Source organism: Lynx rufus, unplaced genomic scaffold (assembly GCF_022079265.1).
Source record: "Lynx rufus isolate CCGP_SWC_20201006 ecotype Redwood Valley unplaced genomic scaffold, mLynRuf1.p SCAF_28, whole genome shotgun sequence".
Classification (NCBI taxonomy): Eukaryota; Metazoa; Chordata; class Mammalia; order Carnivora; family Felidae; genus Lynx; species Lynx rufus.
The window spans coordinates 1079790-1100938 of NW_025814843.1; the positions used below are offsets into that span (position 1 = coordinate 1079790).

At 52.9% G+C, this 21149-nt stretch overlaps 2 protein-coding genes across 3 annotated transcripts; one reads left to right on the forward strand and one right to left on the reverse strand.

Moving 5' to 3' along the window:
• Positions 1-1063: 1063 nt before the first annotated feature.
• Positions 1064-15512, forward strand: MED9 (mediator complex subunit 9). The gene is made up of 2 exons (XM_047089956.1): positions 1064-1366; positions 13558-15512. The coding sequence occupies exons 1-2, from the start codon at positions 1140-1142 to the stop codon at positions 13772-13774; spliced, it is 444 nt and encodes a 147-aa protein (XP_046945912.1). The 5' UTR covers positions 1064-1139; the 3' UTR covers positions 13775-15512.
• A 1645-nt stretch (positions 15513-17157) lies between these two features.
• On the reverse strand, positions 17158-18571 carry RASD1 (ras related dexamethasone induced 1). 2 transcript variants are annotated; one of them, XM_047090037.1, is made up of 2 exons: positions 18161-18571; positions 17158-17930 (listed from the first exon to the last, which is right to left on the reverse strand). In XM_047090037.1, the coding sequence occupies exons 1-2, from the start codon at positions 18444-18446 to the stop codon at positions 17377-17379; spliced, it is 840 nt and encodes a 279-aa protein (XP_046945993.1). In that variant the 5' UTR covers positions 18447-18571; the 3' UTR covers positions 17158-17376. The 2 variants fall into 2 exon arrangements, with proteins under 2 accessions (XP_046945993.1, XP_046945994.1); XM_047090038.1 differs by having other exon boundaries at positions 17701-17856.
• Positions 18572-21149: the final 2578 nt, after the last annotated feature.

Consider the following 21149-nt stretch of genomic DNA (forward strand, 5'->3'; position numbering starts at 1 on the left):
GGCTCATCTTGCTACCTGAACGTGGGCCTGCTTGCCTCTCTTTAAGACCCTTGATGGTAGACTGAGGAAGGTTGGGGTTTTCCTAGCTCATGACCTCTCCCACTCCCTAGCTAAGCTTAGGATGGGTGTCCCATTGCCCAGAAATTTATTATACAGCTCCCATATCACACTTGTTTTGTGAAGTGTAATTACAAAACCACCAGGGGTCCCCTCCCTTTGGCTTAGGATTCTAGAGGCAAACCAGACCTTTGGAAGTCAGCCATGGATCTGAAGTCAGAAAGCAGTTCTCTGCCATGACCTCGAACTAAAGATTTTACAGATAAAGAAACTGAGACCTAGGGGCTTAAGGAACTGGCCCACAGGTATGGAGAATACCTGACCACTGACTTTCCTCTAGGATATATTTACTCCCGGCATTAGTCAATCCCCTTCTGCCTTGTATCGAAGTCAGGACGGCCTTCCCCACCCCCTGCCCACACATTTAACATTGCATCCGTCATCTAGAAGATGCATATTAAATGTTAGATTATTAGTTCCTCCCCATCTAGCCACGCGGAGCTTTTAGAGACATACACGACCTGACCTGCTCGGTCAGGGTTTGCTGCCTCTCCCCCTGGAGGCACGCGCGTGGTGTAGGAGCTGTAGGTTCTTCATCGCTAGGTTGTGTTAAGTGTGCTTCACACACTTAACAGGTAGTGGGTAAGTTGTTTACTCTGCGTGTGGTTCCAGACGGTTCTTTGGGAGGCTTTCTGGAGGGCTGGCCACGTGGAGCCTTACGTATCTCAGTCTTCCTTTTTTAGCTACTTTTGGACTCTCCTCGTCATGGGAATAGGAATAAGATGTTATTTCTGAAATAAATCTATTTCTGACTACTTAATAATTTAGCTGCTCCGTTTTACAATCAAATCCAAGCCAACCCAGACCCGTCAAACGCCCATTGCCTCATAACAGCAGCCCCACCCCCCGCCCCATTGTCCCGCCCGCGCTGTCGCCCCGCCCACGCCCTAGTGCGCACGCGCACAATCCTCTTCCAAGTCCCTCTCCCCGCCCCGCGGGCTCCTGGTGGTGACGTCTGGAATCCGCGACGCTTTGGTGAGCTGACCGCCGGGGTCCTGCTGACCGGCGGCGTCCCGAGCGCCATGGCCTCTGCTGGGGTGGCCGCCGGGCGGCAGGCCGAGGATGCGTTACCGCCCCCGGCCGAGCCGCCGCTGCCCGAGACGAAGCCGCTGCCGCCTTCGCAGCCGCCGCCTCCGGTCGCCGCGCCTCAGCCACAGCAGTCGCCGGCGCCGAGGCCTCAGTCACCTGCCGGCGTGAAGGAGGAGGAGAATTACTCCTTTTTACCTTTGGTTCACAACATCATCAAATGGTAAGAGCCCAAGAGAGGACCAGCCACGACACGCCCCTCCCCCTCCCCGCTTCTCGTCACCTGTTTCAGAGCTTCAGAGGCCTAGGTGCTCTCGGGTACACCCCCATTTTACTGACGGGGAAACAGACCCGGGGGAAGAGGCCTTTCCCAAGGCCACACCTAGTCGCACCGTGAGCTCAGCAAACGGTTGAGCCCCGAGAGCTGCCAGACCTCGTGACGGCCAGGCGCTATTCCTAAAAATGACGCCAGTGTAGGGACTGAATGCACAGGCTCTGCAGTCACTACTCAAGTTTGCATCCCAGCGATCTGGAGCAGGTCAGGCTTCTCTGAGCCTCCGTTTTGTCACCCGATGTGGGTCATCTTCCCTGTGTGGCACACTGCTAAGTGCTGTGGGGTGTACGCCGTAAAAAGGGCCCACTTTCCACCCCCACACTGCTCACCAGTCTGAACGGAAAAAAAGACCTGAATGGGAATGACCCATAATTCAAAGAGATTGGAGGGTCGATGATAGGAATCGTTAAAAGAAACACAGATACAAGTTGCCCTGGAGTGCGGTGTTCTTACAGAGTGCCAAAGATGGTGATGTATCATTCTGTTGGCCAGGCTTCAGGTCAGCCCGTTTTCAAACTGACCCTGTAAAGGGGAAAAAAAAAAAAAAAGTACAACCAAAAGTCTTCTCGATCCCCATGTTTGCCTAAATTATTTTTGCCGTCATGTTACTAAATCGACATGGCACTAGCGGTCAGGGACGCTAACAACTTACTCAGCCATTAAAAAACCAAAATAAGGTAAATTAAAACAGAGTTTTACTGTTACAGTAACATTCCGGTGAACATTAACATGCTCTTGGATGTTTGGCTGAAATGGAATTGCTCCCCACGATAATGAAAGTCCAGTGTGTCAACGGCCCAGCTTCTTTTGAGTTTAGCCAGACCAGATTCACTTGCTGTGGAATGACTTCATGCTATTCCACCACTTTTTGAACAACTGCAAAGCCTTTGTTCTCACATTAGACCCTGCCTTCATTTGGCTTCACTTGGCGTGAGCGTATTATTGATAGGGTAAGGCAGACTCTGTTCTGTTCTCATTAGCCTGCGGTCCTCAAGTGGCACTTCCTGGCAGCAGTGACATATGGCAAAGAAACACAAATGCAGACCCCAAATCCCAGGGCAGTTCTGGATTATAAATGGCTTATCCAAACTCACCCAAATATATTGGTTTTAAGAAAAATGAAAACACAAGATGTATACAGTCACAGAGACAGTTCCTGGGCCCCTGAGAGTATATTCTTGCACCCCAGTAGAGCAGTTGGGTTGGGCTGGCCTTAAACACGGAGCAGTAAGGTACACACTAGAAAGAACACGGGCTTTGAAGTCAAGTAGTCTGGGATTCAAATCCACACACTGATGTTTGCTTGCTTTGTAATCTTTGTACATATGTAACCTTTCCAGGCCTTAGTTCATCTCTCTAATACCTGAATAATAAGAATGGACCTCAGGGCGCCTGAGTGGCATGGTCGGTTAATCCTCCAACTTCGGCTCAGGTCATGATCTCCTGGTTCGTGGGTTCAGGTCCCGCATTGGCCTCTGTGCTGACAGCTCAGAGCCTGGAGCCTGCTTCGGATTCTGTGCCTCCCTCTCTCTCTGCCCCTCCTCTGCTTGTTCTCTCTGTCTCTCTCTCTCAAAAATAAATAAACATTTAAAAAATTAAGAAAAAAAAAAGAATGGACTTCAAACAGTGGGTTCAGATTACAGTTTTATAGTATTCGAGCTAGGTGATCTTAGCTTCTCTGAGTCTCTTCTCTTGTGAAATGGGATAATGTACTTAAATCCTGAGATCGTTGTGAAGTATACTCAAGAGCAGTGTTCTTTGAAAGATGGTGAGCTGATCACATGTGTTTATCTCTGTACCCTCTGAAAGGACAGTGAAGAGTGTTTAATGAAACCAAAAAGAACAGGAGAGGAGGCAGTTATCACAAAATAGACGGCCAATGGCACATCCATCCATCAGCCCCAAGAAGCATCCATAAGCAGCTGCCTTTGACCATGGCTTCCCCCGCTGAATCTCAGGAGTTGGCAGTTCCAGGGCCCTCTTGGAAACAGAGGTGAAGTAGAACTATGAACAGGAGGATTACCTAAAGTCTGTTTAAGAGTCAGATCCCATAGTTCTCTTCCCCGCTCCAAGCAAACAGGTGACTACCCTTCTTCCATCTTGGCAGACAAAGGGTTACTCTCTCCCAAGATTTATTTTTAAGGATAAGCCAGAGCATCTCTGGACTGGGGAACACCAAGCACATGGCAGGAGTTGGAGAAAGGGAGCCAATCCTGAAAAGAGGGATTAAGAGAAAGTTCACAAACTGAATTCTGAGACCCAGCCCTAGCTTTCTTTCCTGACCTGGCTTCGAGACTGGCAGCCAAAGAGACAGAGATCCCTCCTCTGGAGTGTCTGATCAGCCCCAAAGAAAAGACATTGGGGGCTTCTCAAGAAAGAACTTAGTTCATTTTAAGAAACTAAAAGAAGTATCACTCTTTTTTTTTTTTTTTAAGTTTATTTATTTATTTTGAAAGAGATAGGGAGAATGAGCAGGGGACCCGACGCGGGGCTCGAACTCACGAACTGCGAGATCATGACCTGAGCTGATGTCGGATGCTTTACCGACTGAGCCACCCAGGTGCCCCAAGAAGTATCACTCTTACTAAGAGCTTGTACTGAGCCTTTTAGTGTTTTACTTTTTTAAAAAAATATTCTCCATTATTTATTCATACCCTGCTTTTTACTAGCAATATAAAATATTTATGTTTTCTATTCGCATTCAGCTTCCCCCTCCCCATCTGATGCAAGTCAAAATCAACACTTTATCATAGGATCATGCCTTTTTCTTCTTTCATTTAGTATAGTGAAAGCAGTGCAGTATGCACATAATCCAAATAGTATTTTACTCTTAACTTTATGACTGGGCAGCCAAGGTCACCAAGCATGTGAAGAAAAGCCCTAGCAAAAGATAGGACAAAACAGAAGAGCGAAAATCCACTCGGAGGAAAATGACTCAGAGAGAAGGAAAGATGCCTTCGCCGTGAAAAAAAAGCTAGGATGTGATGTTACAATACGTATTGGCGTGTATTTGGGTCTTTAGGCTGATGAGGAAAGGAGAGGAGGCCTTGGGAAGCCTGGAGGAGTCGGAAGTCTTGTTGGGGTGGATGCTAGTGGGGAGTCCTAAATTATGAAAGGGAGGAGGAAGAGCGGGGGCAAGGACGTGATGCGGCGGCGGCGGCGCCGGTGGCCTGGTAGGGGTGGGACTGGGGCGGAAGCGCGAGCCAAGGGAGGGAGAACTGGAGGGCCGGGAAGAGCCAGCGCGCCCAGGACCACATGTCCCCCACCTGCACGGTCGTTCTGTCCTCTGGGGAATGGGGAGCTAGCGAGGACTTCCGGCCATGGAGTCAGATTAGTGCTCGAGATGGAGGTGGCTTCTCTGCCTGGAAGCCAGTGAGGACGCCGTCCTGGCAGGCCTGGCCGGAGGCGGTGAGGGCCAGGACCCGCTCGGTCATGCAGGCCCTTGATCTCTTCCTCCCCTGTAGCTTCCCCAGGGGCCCTTTTATTACGTGTTTACTCCTTGGCCAGGTGAGGAAGCAAGACGCTGCCGTGAGCTTAGGCCTTCTCTTCTCATAAAGAATTCAGAGTACTGCACCCTCAGGTACACAAAAGTCACAGTTGCAAACTCAGAATCGTGTGAAGCGAAGTTCCCTCACCAGTCGTAACTTCTGCTAATTGTGAGTATCCTGGCAGGAACTGTATATGCGTGTCTTTTAAAAAATTTCTGGAGGGGCGCCTGGGTGGCGCAGTCGGTTAAGCGTCCTACTTCAGCCAGGTCACGATCTCGCGGTCCGTGAGTTCGAGCCCCGCGTCAGGCTCTGGGCTGATGGCTCAGAGCCGGGAGCCTGTTTCCGATTCTGTGTCTCCCTCTCTCTCTGCCCCTCCCCCGTTCATGCTCTGTCTCTCTCTGTCCCAAAAATAAATAAACGCTGAAAAAAAAATTTAAAAAAAAAAAAAATTTCTGGAAACTGAGATCATACCGTACTGTGTTTGTTTTGCACTTGTTAGTCCATTTTGGACACCTTTCCATTCTCACACACGAAGGCCTTCCCCAGTAAGGTGGCTGCACCACCAGTTACGTAGCCAGTGTTCTGTTCACGGACACTCGCGGGTTTTCCTGGTTATTGCCGTTGCCGGCCACCCCGGGAAGCACCCTTGTATTTGAGAACGTTTATGAGGAGGCGAACCCTCAGCGGTGGAATTGCCGGAATGGAGGGAACAGGCGTTTTTCATTTTTCATTTTCACTCACAGCCATCGCTAAGTGAAGAGGGCGACATCCTCTTAGCCGTTTCTCCACATCACAATCCTGTAGACTGGACTCCTTCGATTAACCCAAAATGGCCCAGAAATCTACCATCCAGAGAGCTTTTTTTTTTTAAATTAACAGTTGTTGGGGCACCTGTGTGGCTCAGTCGGTTAAGCATCTGACTTAGGCTCAGGTCATGATTTTGCGGTTCATGAGTTCAAGCCCCACGTCGGGCTCTGTGCTGACAGCTCAGAGCCTGGAGCTTACTTTGGATTCTGCGTCTCCTTCCCTCTCTCTCTGCCCCTCTCCCATTCGGTCTCTCTCTCTCTCTTGAAACTAAATAAATGTTAAAACAAAAAAAATTAAAAAAAAAAAAAAACCCGCTACAGTTGTAGTGGCACCTAGGTGGCTCAGTCGGCTCTTGATTTCGGCTTAGGTCATGATCTCACGGTTCGCAAGTGAGGCCCCCAAGTCAGGCTCTGCGAGGACACCATGGAGCCTGCTTGGGATTTGCTCGCTCTCTCTCTCTCTCTCTCCCTCTCTTTGCCCCTCCCCCAGTCACGTGTGCACTTGCACACTCTCTTTCTCTCAAAACAAATAAACTTAAAAAAAATACATAAAGATTACCGTTGTAAAAAAAATTAAAACTTTCAGTTGTAGATAGATTCAAAGAGCAACCCACAGATACAAAATGACAACTGGGCCTGTCCCTCCCCTCCTCCACCTCCCTCCCGGGTCCCCGAACTGTACCGCCCTCCATTTCATGACCATGCCGTCCTTTCTGTCAACAGTTCCCTCCCCAAGGACACTCCGTGGTGTCCGGCTTTTTGCTGTTGCACTCAGAGCTGCACTGACCCTCTTTGTAAATGCCATCTTGTAAACTCTTGAGAGTCTCTAGAGTAAATTTCTAGCACAGGGATATGTGAATTTAAAATTTGGATCACAACTAGCAAATTCAGAAAGAATGTGCCAGTGTGCGCTTTACCAGCAGTGTATTTGTGTCTTTCCCCCCATATCCCTGCCCTCACCATTTAGCTTTTTCACTGGGGCTGATCTGATAGGTCAGAGAGGATATGTCGTATTGATCTGTGTCTTGCTTTATCACATAAGCATCTTTTCATATGCAACTTGTTATGTCATTTGTATCCTCCCCCCCCCCCCCCCCCCCCCGCAAACTGCCCACTTCCTGTTAGGTCGTGCCTCTTTTAATGCGCTCTTTGTACAGCGGGGAAGGTATGCCTTTGTCTGTCAAGTGTATTGTAAATATTTTCCCCAAGTTGTTCCTCTTCTTTTGCCTTTGTGCCTGGTTTTCATTTGTTTGTTTTTGTCATTTGGAACCATATCATTTTCTGTGGGCAGATTTGGTAAGCCTTACCTTTATGGCTTCTGAATTTTGGTCCTTACTAGAAAGGCCTTCCCACTCTGATAAGACGATAAATATTGATCCCCTTTTCCTAGGACTTTTATGGTTTCGTTTTTTACTTTCAGTTCTGTGACGCTTCTGGAATTTATTTTGATGGAAAGAAGGGGGCCCTGCTTTTTCATCTTCCCACTTCTCTGACTGAATATTCATTGTTTTCTCTGCTTGAGTCGCTGCCTTTTTCGTGCACTGAATCCCCATATGTTTTCTGTTCTACTTCTGGACATTCTGTTCTCCAGCACCAAACTGTTTTACTTCTTAAATCTTCATGGCACATTTAATGATCTCTCCAGGCTGCTCTTCCCTCTTTCCTTTCTTGGCAACATTTACCCATAGCACCTTGACCTTTCCTGGCCTGCTTCCTGTAGCTGGTCTGAGATGCTAGGAAATGCTGAAATGCTGAGATTTGGTTAGTGGAACATTTAGGCTGGAATCTGTCCCTTTACCTCCAAGTCTGTTGATAACACTCATGGTCCAGGTCTTCCAACCTCATTTTTGGATCTTACAGTCACTTCTTAAATTTTATTTTAATGTTTATTATTTATTTTTTGAGAGAGAGAGAGACAGAGCACGATCAGGGGAGGAGCAGACAGAGAGGGAGACACAGAATCCGAAGCAGGCTCCAGGCTCTGAGCCGCCAGCAAAGAGCCCGACGCGGGGCTCGAACTCACAAACTGTGAGACCATGAGCTGGACACTTAACCAGCTGAGCCTCCCAGGTGCCCCATGGATCTTATTTAGTTTCTTCTTAATTAGAAACTTAATTAGAAACTGCCTTTATCTCTCCTGTCTCTAATTCATCCTGTACATGTTATCAGTTTAATTTCTCTCTGCTCACCGGTCTCTAGGGCTCCCTCCTCTTCCCATACTGTCCTTCCCAGCTGGTATCACTCCATTCAGGGCTCTGTGCAGACCTTCTTCAGAGGCTTGCCTGGACCACGCAGCAGAGAGCCCAGAGCCCCAGAGCGAGTCGCTGTGATCCTAGTGCCTCTGTGTGCGTGGAGTCATCCAGCCCTGTGCACGCTCCAGGCCCTCTGCAGCCGTGCCCTCCTGCCCTGTCTCTGCCCAGGGAAATGCCACATGTGCCTATGGACCTGCTCAGAGGCCACCTCCCACACTGGAGGGCAGGTGCGGGGAAGGGGAGGGGTGGGGAGCACTCCTACTTCTTGTCTTCCTGGCTGGGATGCACCTCCCTGGCGCCGGAGAGAGGCTCCACAGACTTGCAGCCCTCCTGCTGTCTGCCCCGTGGTTGAATGAATAATTAAAACTACACGTTTGTGTTAATTTTAAAGAATGAGGAAAGGGGAAAGAGAAATGTCAGTTTTATGCCGGTAAGAAATGTTAGCACTCCCAACTAACTCTTTGAGACCTTTCCTGTCATGTATAGAAATCACATTGTAGAAGTACATGTAGAACAAAGGAGGAATAAAATGAGGCTCGTTGGACCAGGGAAAGTTCATTGCTTTTCCCCCTCAAACTTGCCAGATCTAATCTAAGTCTGGAACCAAGTGTCCCGGCCTAGGAATTCTGAATTGCAATTGTCAATACCTTGCCTTGATGGCTGTGGCTCACCTAGTGCAAGTATTCTATCAACGTGGGTACTTAAACAATTTTTCAAGTTGAATTTTTTAGTTCCTTAAAGTGTTCTAGGCTGCTGGGTAGGTAAAGGGGAACCATCTGTGACAGTGCAGAAGTAGTTTAAGTGACGAGAACAGAGCGTCGTCCTTTACCTCTCAAGCTGGGGCCGTATCGCTGAAAACAAGTCCCTTTGTTGTCGAGGCAGGTCAGCAAGACCTCAGAGCCCAGGCGAGACCACTTTCGTGGATACGGGATGTTACTGAGCTGCTTCTTCTGATGCAAGGTCTATTTTCGTCTGGCCGGCCCTCCCTGCCAGCTGAGGCCTGTCCTCCGGTTGAGCAGGAAGCAGCCCTCACATCAGCGGAGAAGGCTGTGAAAGGACCCCACCGGCTCCATGGGGTTTGTCTGTGCTCATGTGACTGGAGCCCTCTGTGCCCTTCATTTCTCCTTCAGGCAAACCCCAGTGGAAAGGGGGAGCACCCAGACAGGGAATATTTACAGCCTGTTTGGAAGAATTATTTCTGGGCCAGCTTACAAGCCTGTTGCCTCCTCTGCCACTTCATCTCTGTTCATCCAGCATAATTTAGGGAGCACCTGCCTGGAACACAGGCTCTGCGAAGGCAGGCACACAGGTCAGCAGTGACCTGGTGCGGCAGGACAGGTGCCGCGGGGAGCATTTACACGGAGTCTGGGGACGAGTGGGAAGTTGGGCCTGGAAGGGCCACAGGCTGCTTGTAGCTGGCCCTGAGTGGCCCCCTTCAAGTGCAGACTTGCCCGGCAGGTGTTGTCTTGGAATTTTTGAGCTCGGACTTGGATTCTGGAGAGGTGGGTGGGGCAGAGGGTTTCAGGAGGAGAGGACCCAGGTCTGGAAGGGTCTAGAAATTGGTGCCAGTGAGAGGAGGAGGCAGGGGTAAGGAGGAGGAGTGGGCAGGACTAGAGGCTGGGTGCACATCAAGCACATGGAATTGGGGCATGTGGACGCACGTTTGGGGCACGGCGTTCCAGCTCAGCGCCCTCCATCTGAAATGCGGCGTACCGAGGAGGCTGGGGGTCCACTTTGGACATTTGCAGGTGCCCCCAGACTCCAGGGAGAAAATGTGCAGGAACCGTTGGCACAAGGGTCCTGAAATTCAGGAAGGAGGGCATGCTGGGAGTTGTTGGCATCTGAAGAGGTCGAAGTGGATGAACACGTTCTGGGCTATTCTGTAGAGCAGTGTTTTTTTTCAAGTTTCTTTTAGCAGCAGAGCCTTTTGTTGCCTCTTCCTAAAGGGAACATTTTTCACATGTAATCCTGTGGGCAGATAAAAGCAAGGGTAGGAGGTTCAGAGCCCCTCTTGGGCGCTGGCAGAACTGAAGCAGGGAAAATACCAACGGCTGCTGGCTGTGTAACAGCGTCGTTGAGGGTGTGAGGGACAAGCGTCGTGTCCACAGTCACAGTACAGTGTTTTTGGAGGGCATTTTGGCAGTCTGTCAAAAATGGTAATGCACACAACCTTCAACCTAGAAATTCACTTCTGAGAAATCATCTTATCAAAATACGTGCACAAGTACTTACGGATATAGGTACAGAAGGTCCGTTGCCATTCTGATTGCAAGTGGTAAGTTACAAACATCCAAATTCCCATCAATAGCCAAATAATTTAGCTGCATAATTGTACATGTGGTAACATGCAAAGACATCCAAGGTGTAACTTAAGTGAAAAAAGCAAGAATGGTAACATTTTTGTCAAAGCAAGTAACAAAAAAGTCTGTATGTTTTGAAGCGGGTCCGGAGCAGTACGTATCCCATGTTAACAGAGGTTATCTCCGGAACATGGATTAGAGGGACCTTCCTTTTCTAAGCCTTGGAGTCTGTTTTTCTTAACTGGTTTTCCCTCAAGCACCTATTAAGTAAAAACAACAGCCTCCCCCTCCCCCGCCACCAGCACCACCACTGGTTTAGAAAGACTCCAGTCTCTGAAGCAGCGTGAAAGGAGGAGAGGGTGAGAAGGACTGGTCCCAGGGTGGGTCAGCTATAGGACAGTGGGGGCGTGACACTGGGGGGTCACAGACATTTTGAGGAGGAAGAAATGGGAAGGGGTCATGCACCTGGTCTCAAGTTTGGGAGGAGGTTGGCTTCAGTCACTGGCTGGGTTCCCTTTGCTTCTAAGTTACCGGTGGACACACTTGCCCAGCTGATGCCAGATGGCGTCTTCAAGTCCCAAAGCACCCGTACTAAAACCTGAAGCTGCGCTGCGCTCAGCACCATTCTTAGGCCACCTTCCAAAGCCTGTGATGTTTGCCCCGAGGCTGGTGACACACATATAGAATGTCTGTGTGCACATGATGCCGAGTATCGCCCAGGGTGTGCTCAAAAGATGGAGAAGAAGTGGCCTGTCCATCAAGCCACAGCAGTAGTATTTTTGTCCACCTTTTCAAAACTCCTGCAAGCAGGACCAAAGTTCCCTAACCTGGCCCTTACTTGCACAATTTTCGTGCTTCTCGGCCTGGCCTAGTCTCCTTGTTTTTTTGTTTTTTGTTCCCCACCACCCCCACCCCCCCTTCTAAAGTTGGCTGATGACTAACATTGAACACAAAGGCAGGCCCACTTGGAGCCTTCTGCCTTTATTCACTCAATATTTGGGCCTCTTTTCTTTTGGTGCGAGTATTTCACAGTCATCCTGGCCTAGCAGGTTCTCGCTTGGTTCGAGCCAGTTCCTGAATAGAGTGTTTTCCTCGCTCCAGGAGCTCTGGGTTATTTACCTTCACCAACTAGGGCAGGCTGAGAAGCTGGCAGCAGGGGCCTTTGCTGTAGGCTCCGTGCCCCCCTTTCCCCATAGCTTCCCTCCAGGCAAGCTTTTATGGGGCTCCTTTACCGAAAGTTCACCGGGTAAAGGATATGGGCAACCCTTGAGATTCAGGGGTTTTCAGAAGCGAGCATCCTAAGCCTGGCCCACTTTTTCTTTCAGAATGAAATCTTCTTTGGGGACCAGGTTATGTTTTGCTTCCAGACCTGAACTGTCATTGCTTCTGTGCAAATTCTCATTTTATGTATTTTCATTTGTTTGCTTTTACTGGGTCCTTTCAGACTCATGATGTCCATCAGTTTTCTTAAAACTGTATTTTTTTTTAATTTCAAAACTCCCTTGGGACTTACATTCGTAACAATGTGTTAACACATATGCCACCCAAGTATAATGATTTCAGAGATCCAGATGGATTCCATGCAGAGTGGTAGATTTGAGCTGAGATCTAAAATGATTAAAATAAAAGATGCCCCCCCCTTTGCTTCTTTCTAAATGATTTACAATTCTCATGAATACCAATTACTCCTCCCTAGAAACTGGGATAAGGTGTACCATTAACTGTATATATTTTTTTAATTTTTTTTAACGTTTTATTTATTTTTGGGACAGAGAGAGACACAGCATGAGCGGGGGAGGGGCAGAGAGAGAGGGAGACACAGAATCGGAAGCAGGCTCCAGGCTCTGAGCCATCAGCCCAGAGCCCGACGCGGGGCTCGAACTCGCGTTAACTGTATATTTAAAGCGAGGGCATCAAATGACAAGAAATGTTTGGCTGGTTAACAGCCCCTAGAATGAGCGATTCTCTATCTCTTGCCTCTGAGTTAGAGCTATTGGGAAATAGTGAACAGGGCCCTCTCATTTGCTGGGTGTGAGCGTACCCAGTGGATCACCAGGGAAGATGGATATTCTGTCTGCGTAAGCAGAGACATGATGAATAATAAACATGAATTAGCACCATCTGGGTTGAAATTTCCCATCAGGGATGGACGCTTATTAAAAAAAATAAATGATCATTGACAGTTTTCTCCCTCCTACGCCTCAAAGGGTGACTTTTAGCACAGCTTACCGAGTTGGCTTTTAGTTTCAGTCCCAACTGTTTATTTGCAAAAGCTCATCCACTCGCTCACTTTTAAAAAATGTACAGGAGCAACCGACAGGCTGTTTCTTTGATCTTAGGTTGAAGGTTTTGTTCCTGTTGTTAATTTAGTAGTGACAAGGGGAGCCCGGATCTCTGGGCAGCTGACAATAGCTAGCTGGAAGATGAAGCGAATGATCCTGTCTTTAAAATGAGCTTGACCCGAAGGCAAGGAATTTACATGACTGGTAGGAGAAGCTTGGTACCTGCTGAAAAATTTCCAATAGCTTGTAACTAATTTAAAATGTATGAATAGCTCCGTGGAAATGGGTGCTTATGTTAACAGGTTCAAGCATCAAAACATCAGCTAAAATTAGCTCTTGCTAGCTGATAAGGTTTCCTGATTGGCCTGGAAGTGTCTCAAATTCGAAGAAATGTCGTATTTCAGCAAGTTTTGCTTGCCATTTCTCCCCGGTGTTGGTGATGATGTGTGCATTCATTCTTGCAACAAATGTTACATGAGTGCCTACAGCGCCCGGGGGCTGGGGATACAGCTCTGAACAAGGCAGACCACAGTCCCTGCCCTCGGAGCTAATGCAGTGTCAGCGTCTAATTTTGCGGGCCCGTCGAGAGGAGCTGCGATGGCAGTGCTAGGTGTGGGGGTGCCTTTAGTGAGCAGCTGTCACCAAAACGGTAAAAGAAAGCCGTGAGACAATGAATATTGTTTTGAAAGACTACAGGGTGGCTTCCTCCCTTCTCCCCCCCCACCCCCCGCCCCGAAATAGTTTGTTTCCTTTTACATTTGAGCCGGTTGTGAGCCCAGCACCTGGTCCCTGTCCTGTGGGGGTGCACAGCCTAGTGAGGGGACATAGAAAACAAGGCATTCCAAAAGATGACGTAGGAAGACAGCGAGTTCTGTGGGGTACAGGGGAGGGAAGCCAGGCGTTGCCGCAGTCTGAGCCATGAATGCTAACGACCTCCCTCTGCTCTCTGCAGTATGGACAAGGACAGCCCCGACATCCACCAGGACCTGAACGCCCTCAAAACCAAGTTCCAGGAGATGCGGAAGGTCATCAGCACCATGCCCGGCATCCACCTGAGTCCCGAGCAGCAGCAGCAGCAGCTGCACAGCCTCCGAGAGCAAGTCAGGACCAAGAACGAACTTCTGCAGAAGTACAAGAGCCTCTGCATGTTTGAGATCCCCAAGGAGTAGATGAGGCTGGCTTCCAGGAATGCCCGAGAAAGAAGGGGGAGAGCACATGGCCTTACCGTGTTCCCGGCCACCACCCCCCCTCCGGAGCATAGCTCTTTCGGACTCCAGCTGTGAACTCTGTAACGGAGAGGCGGGGGCCGGTGTGGCTGCTGCCGTAGCTGAACTTGGCATTGACTAGTGTGAGGAGCCAGCGTGCGAGCTTGGCTTTGTCGGGGCCTCCTTGTAGAGTATATATCCATATGTCTAGATGCATAATAACTCGAGTGCCTGCTGGTGGAAGGAAGACTGTTCCCGGAGGCTGGGGAGTGGGTAGAGGGTTCTGCCCCTGCCTCCGGGGAGGGGCCATCTGCCGTGTATTCGGGCTCTGCGGGCACATCTGTAGCGCGCAGTGGGGAAGGAGGCCGCTCCTCTTTGCTTCCTCCCTCCCTCTTCTCCCACCCCTGGGTATGCTCAGTGTGTACCAGGTACACATTGTTCTGTTCACAGCAGTGTCATGAAACATTTGCATAGAATTCACTGGACAAATGGGGGCTACGCTCAGACGGCACGGGTTTAAAACGGTAAAAGAAAGCCGTGAGGCAGTGAATACTGTTTTGAAAGACTATAGGTGGTTTCCTCCCTCCTCCCGCCCCCCAGAATAGTTTGTTCCCTTTTATGTTTGAGCCGGTGAATGTAACTGTGTCTTTGGGGGGCGTCAACCCAGAGCCCTGGGCAGCCCCCGTCTCCAGGTTCTCTGCCACCTACGTGTTCTTGTTACTTGTAGGTTTTGCTCCCTTTGTCTCCGTCCCCTTCAGTCGTTTCTTGCTCAAGAAAGACCAGCCCACTTCAGACCCCACAGTGCTGCCCACGGGGCCGGAGGGTAGTGTTGTTTCTGCACAGGCTCACACAGGTTCCCAGGTGAGCGGGCCTTGCCTCTTCCAGCGTTTCAGATTCCTGTGGTCCCGGTTTAAAAACTCAGTTTCCCCTCTGGCCTGGTCACTGAAGAGTCAGCCACCAACATTCGCTGCACCGCAGACAGAGGCGATCGTGACGTGCTCTTTGCTCGGAGAATTGCAGCTCTGAGTGACAGCTCTGATCACCCCTCAGCCAGGTGTGAGGGTATGGTTCTGGATCGTTCTGAAGGCGCGGGGATAGCCTACACCCGGAAGGTCTACAGCCCAGTTCTGGTTCATAAATGTTGATAACACCCCTCATTTCTGCCAGATGGGACCCTTATTTCTGCGCTCTTCCCTTGACTCAAAGATGAGGGGAGAAGTAACTACGTATTGGTTAGATCTAGAAATGGGCACATAAGCTGTGCTGACCAAGTCAGGGGCTTAACAGATGCCTGCCAACTGACCTCTTTGGCAGGAATATTGGTTGAAGATGTTTTTAGCAGGGGCCCCATTTGTGTTGACCTGCGGACCTGTGAAGGGGGGTATCCAGTTTCAGTGGCCTCGGGCAGAAGAACAGGCTCTGAATTGAGGTGGGTAGTGGTCACCTCTTAGACCAGTTCCCCCCGGAGACTGTTATTTAACTGAATCAGTTATTTTCGCAAAATCTCAGAGCAGCGTATGGGCCAGTTTTAAGGCTCTGACCAAATACGAAGCACACGGAACTACAAGACCCCGGGGGCCTTTCTGCAAGGCTGAAACAGACCAGGGCTCTCCCTGGGGGCAGAGACAGAGCCTTTCCTGTATTCCAGGGTTTTGACTTACGGCGTTTTTCAAGAGTATAATTAAAAGAACTTGTACTCTGCTCTCAGGACATCTTGGTTTCTGTACTGAGAAATTCATTATAGGACACCTGTCTTGGATAGTTGAGAGGGAAGATGTTCATTTTGCTTCGAGGAGAGAGAACAAACTGTGAGAACCTCCACTCTGCACCCCCTCCCCCTCGGCATGTACACGCCAAAACCAGCGTAAAAACAGAATTACTTCCCTACGGAGCTGCGTCTGGCCCCGAGGACGGACGCAGCTGGCCTGGTGGGTCATCCCTCCCGCCTGGGACTGGCCCCTGGGCCCGGAGGGGAGTCCAGTCGTGGCAGGGAACAGCCCTCACCAGGGCAGGGCTGAAACCGCTCCCTGGGACAGTACTGAATGCCCTTCCCAGGGCCGAGCACCTCTCGAGACCACCGATGATTTGCATTACTGGGTGGCAGCACTTGTGCTAAGTACTCTGCAAACACCTCACTTACTCCTCATGGCAACCCCACGCAGAGGGTGTTCTCTGTAATTCGGGGGGCGACGAATTTGGGGCTTGGCAGGTGTCCCTTGCCCCGAACTTGCAGGTACAAGTGGCAGGGAGAGCTGGGTCCCGAGTCGGGAACGGGTTCCCTCAACTGCCGAGGGGAGACCGGGAGGTGGAGAAAGCGCTGGCAGCAATGTGCTTCCAGGGGCTGGAGGGGCGCGTGTGGCCAGGGGATCTTGAACTGTCTCCAGACAGCCACGTGGCAGGCCCCGGAGAGGAGTTGGGGGACATGGTTCTTACAGCGGCCGACACTGGATTGGCCTCTCAAGGCTCCATTTCCTTTGGGAAAGCAGGGCCCTAGTGACACCTCAGGCCGACTGTGGGCTGCAGGTTTGAGGACGTTTCATTGCCCTGGGCCTGTAGGGAGTCTAGGACAAAACAGCTGGGACACATCCCAGAGGCCCTTTGTGGCTGCAACTCTAGCAAGGACCGGAACCCTTCATCGTCCTGGCTTTCTAAGGAACCATTCCCACATAGATGGGCTTTGGCCCAATCATCTGGAGCTTTTTTGGAGCCATTTCTCCCATGGAGGTGGGGGGGGGGGCGATATTTTCAAAAGGCCAGGGTCATCTCCAGTCTGGGGAAGGGGAGGCTAATGCCACAGAAGTAAAAACCCCACCCCTCCCTTCTCACCCTTCTGTACCTGAGCCATTTCCAAAAGCAAAGAAAGCATGACTGTTTTAAATTATTTTATTTTATAAAAACAGTAACAATAACTTTAAGGACGGTCATACACACACACGGTACAAACAGCTGGGTAAGATTTTGTTCATGTCTACGATGACATCAGAACTTTTAAAGTGCAAGGTGTGTGTTTTGTTTTCCTTTGTGCAATTTCACACACTCATGTAAACAAGTCACTTGGCTATGATCTGACCCGCACCTCCTTAAGTTTTGGGAGGGCAGAGGCTTTCGTAGCTGTCATGGCAACCCAGGATCACAGACAAGATAATGCCCCAGGTGTCCCGTCTTGACCCTCCAGGGGGCAGGACAGGTTTCTCAAAGCCCAACAGGGGTTAACTCACTCCCCCCACCCCCGTTCTTGTCTTTGTCAGAAACAAGACAAATTCACCCTCCGCCGGCCTGTGACCCACCCCCTGTCGCGGGAGTGGCAGGCGCCTGCGGGGAAGGGGAGGGGGGGGGGGGGAGTCCCAGTCTCGTCCAGTTCTCTTTCCTTCCAAAGCAGATGACTGTCCCTTCTTCGTTAGTGCCTCCCCAGTGTGCGCGGGCCCAGGGCCGCGGGGAGGGAAGACGCTAGTCCGCGCGCACGCGGCCCCGGGGCGCACGAGCTGGCCCGGACGTGACTTTGAAACAAAAAGGTCCTCCTCAAGTTCGGTCACCGACGCGGGTGGGGGGCTGGGGGCAGGGGGCTCCTAGCTGATGACGCAGCGCTCCTTGTCCTTGGCCTGGCTGCCGCCGCTGGCCTTCTCACGGATGTACATGAGGTCGCTGTGCACGCTGGGCCGGCGGGCGAAGGGCGCCACGATGCCGAAGGCGTCGCCCGGGTCCCCGCCGCCGCTGCCGGCTCGCAACAGCTTCTTGTTCCGCAGCGCCTTCTTGTGCAGCACGTCGCAGTACTGCACCGACACCTTGCGGTGCAGGTCCGGGCTCATCTCGCTGGGCAGCTTGGCCATGGCGAAGAGCGCCCGGAACATCTGGTCCAGGCTGCTGTTCTTCTTGGCCGAGATCTCGAAGTAGGCGCAGCGCTGGGGGTCGTCGCCCACCAGCTGCTCGATCTCGCGCTGCTCCACCTCGCGGTAGAAGTCCCGATCACCCTTGTTGCCGCAGATGACCAGCGGCACGTCCACGTTCTCCTTGGTTTTGTTCTTGAGACAGGACTTGGTGTCGAGGATCTGCTGCTTGAGCCTCTGCACCTCCTCGAAAGAGTCGCGGTTGTCCAGGCTGAACACCAAGATGAACACGTCTCCTGCGGGGAACACGGAGGGCGGAAAAGGAGCCGGTGAGGGCGGCGGCCGAGGGGACAGCTGAAGTTGGGCCGACAGGGGGGCCGCCCCGGCGCGGGACGCCCGGACCTCTCCACGTGGCGCGCGGCGTCGGGACGGGCCCTCGCCGGGCGCCCTCGGACCAGGGGTCGCCGCCCTCCCGGTGGCGCAGCTCCCTCCCCGCCACCGCCGCCCGAACCGGCCCCACGCTCACCAGTGAGGATGGAGAGGCGCCGCATGGCGGGGAACGGGTGGTTGCCGGACGTGTCGAGGATGTCGAGCTGGTAGACCTCGCCGCGGATGGAGTAGAACTTGCGATGGAAGTCCTCGATGGTGGGCGTGTAGGCGTCCTCGAAGCGGCCCGTGAGGAAGCGCGACACGATGGCCGTCTTGCCCACCTTGGACGAGCCGAGGATGACCATGCGGTAGCAGTTCTTGGCCGGGATACTCAGCTCCGAGTCGCTCGGGCACATCTTTTTGATCATCGCGGCCAGTTTCATTGGGCGGAGGGGCCGCGGGGGCGAACGCGGGGCCGAGAGAAGTACGGAGGGTGGCTGGCGGCGCGGCGCGGCGCGGCTGGGAGGCTGTGCTCCGCTCGGGCTGGGGTGTCGCCTGGGGCTGGGCTCCGGCTCGAGCTCGGCTCCGGCCCTGGCACAAAGTCGCTCGCTCTGGTTCTCCGCGCCTGGAGGCCGCGCTTATATGCAGCCTGCGTGGCCGCCCCGCCCCGCGCCCTCCCAGCCTCTGTGCGTCACGCCCCGCGAGCCCCCGCCGCCCCTCCCGCGACCTCCGCGGGCCTCTCTGCCGGCTGCCGCCCGCTGCGCGCGGGGAGAAACCGAGTCCCAGGTCCCGCTGGGGCTAAGGGCGCGCGGACCCCTTTTTCCACCGCGCGGGGCCCAGCAGCCGCAAGGGCGTCGGGTCTGTAGTCCCGGCTGTGCCTCTGACCCTTCGTGGCTTGGGGCAAGGACCCCACCCGAAACGCGCACCCACACAGACCCGCACGCTCACACTCACTCTCTTTGGGCCTCAGTTTACCCGGAGAGTAACAACAGCAGTCCAGTAATAGCAGCGGCGTGATCGCAGGCGCTAAGCAGGGCTAGGCCCCTTGCGCAGGCCCTTGCGTACCCACCTTCTCTCCACCGTACGGAGAACCAGCCCCCGCCGAAGCCCCCTTCCCGTCTGCAAGCGCGCTCCTGTTCCCCGGAGGCAGCGTTGGCGCCGAGGTCGGCGCTGCGCGCTCTGGCCGCCAGAGGGCAGCAGAGGCCCCGCGGGCGCAGCAGGCAGGCCGCAGGCGCCGCTCTCCGGGCTGGAGCGGGGAACGGGGAACGAGCGGCAGGGTGGGGGTCTGCGGAGACGCGGGGCGCGAGGTTCCAGGCCGGGATCCGACATGAGCCGTTCACCGCCCCGCGCTCTACTGCGGGCCTCAGCGTCTCCTTTCGCCCAGCCGGGGATGCTCTGAAGCCGGGCAGGGATTTTCGGGCGGCGGCTGTCCGCATCCGCATCCTTTTCCTGGGCGGACCTACAGGACCAGAGACTTGCCCTTCGTTGGTCAGGCCTCGGCCAACGTCCCTTCCTCCCTCCCGCGTAGCATTTTGTGTCTTGAGAGTCTCTTGGGCGAACATTCCCATTTTAGAGCTGGGGAGCTGGGCCTCCCAGACACGGAGTGAGCGAGCGAGCGAGTGCATGAGGAGGCCCTGGGCACAGAGCAGCCTCTCGCCTTCTCTGCGTCCCGGGTTCCTCTTCTGGAAGATGGCGGTTCTGGTTCCCATTGTGGATGAGAAAGTACATGCGGTTTAGGGGGCAGGAACTTGGTAGTAATAACAACAGTAAATGACCCATGAGATTGCAGGGCTGGGAGGAGCGGGGCGCAGGGGCAAACCCAGCAGGCGGCAGATTGATCAGTAACCAGGAGTGGGTTCACCTTACCCGGCCTCTCTGCGGCAAGAGTTCCAACTGAACCTCACACCCTCCCCTGGGCGATGCCAGAAGGGGGTTACTTTGTGCCATGCGCTTTTACATGGTTGCTTCTGGCAGCCTTAAGGAGCAGGAGCTATTACTGTCTGTATTTTACAGACGGAGAAACGGAGACTGCGGGGCTGGGGCTTGAACCCAGGGAAGTGGCGGCCCTGGCTCTTAACCACCGACGGCACGCCTCCTGTGGCTCTGTCCCCCACCGTGGGACATCCGTGGCCCATTTCTCAGAGTACACCCCCCATAGCCCCACCCCCTCCACACTTGTCCCCAGGCCTTGTGTCTCCTGTTGATGAGGGGGTTCGAAAGCACGTATCACAAGAGGAGCACCCAAGGGCTCACCCCTTGGGTGTCCTTTATGCAGGAGTTATGTGACAGGCCAGCTGGACTGGGTCCCCCCACCCCTCTTGACCCTGCCCTCCCCATCTGAGGTGAGAAAGAACTGAGCCGGTGCCCTGCACGCAGGGCCGCTGCGGACAGTGGGGCAGGGCTTTTCCCCACAGAAAGGGACCAGACAAGGATGCCAGGAGGGGTGGTCACGGGAGGGGCTCACGTCACCCCCAGATGAGGGGCCCTCCCGCTGCCTCCCGCAAAGGCGCGGTATGGGCAGCTGGGCTCTGAAATCCAATGGCTTCTGGCTCCTTCCTGACGGCCCGTGCCAGGGGGCCAGAGTCGAGGTGGCCTCTACTCCTGGGAAGGCCACCATGATGAGCAGAGGCTCAAGGGCAGCAAGGTCAAGGATTTGAACCCAGCTCTCCCTAAAGAGATCCAGTGGGTGGAACCCAGCCTGGATAGAGCCTCCCTCCCCCATCCCAGGGCAGATGCCAAGGTTGGTGCTGACATCGTGCACCCAGCCCCCTCCAGCTGGTAAGCGCCAGTGGCAGGTACTGGGCCCAGCCTGGGCTCTCAGCCACAATCCCCGGTACTTTCTGGGCACGTCACCCCACCTCACAGATGCCAGGTTATGACTTGTCCTACGTGTGCCGAGTTAACCCCTGAGCACATCGGTCATTCATTCCCCAAATGGATGCCCCCCAAAGCCTATGCACCTGCCCACCACTGTGTGTGGCCCGTGGGGCCTCACTCCCCCAGGGAGCAAGCAGGGGTGAGGCTTGCTAGTTTGGGCTGCCTCTTTTCTGGCTTTTTTTTTTTTGCAAAGGCCTACCTCTTTGTTACAAAAGTAACACATGCTGATGTTTTTGAAGCATTGGAACTTCAGAAAGGAGCTGAGCGAA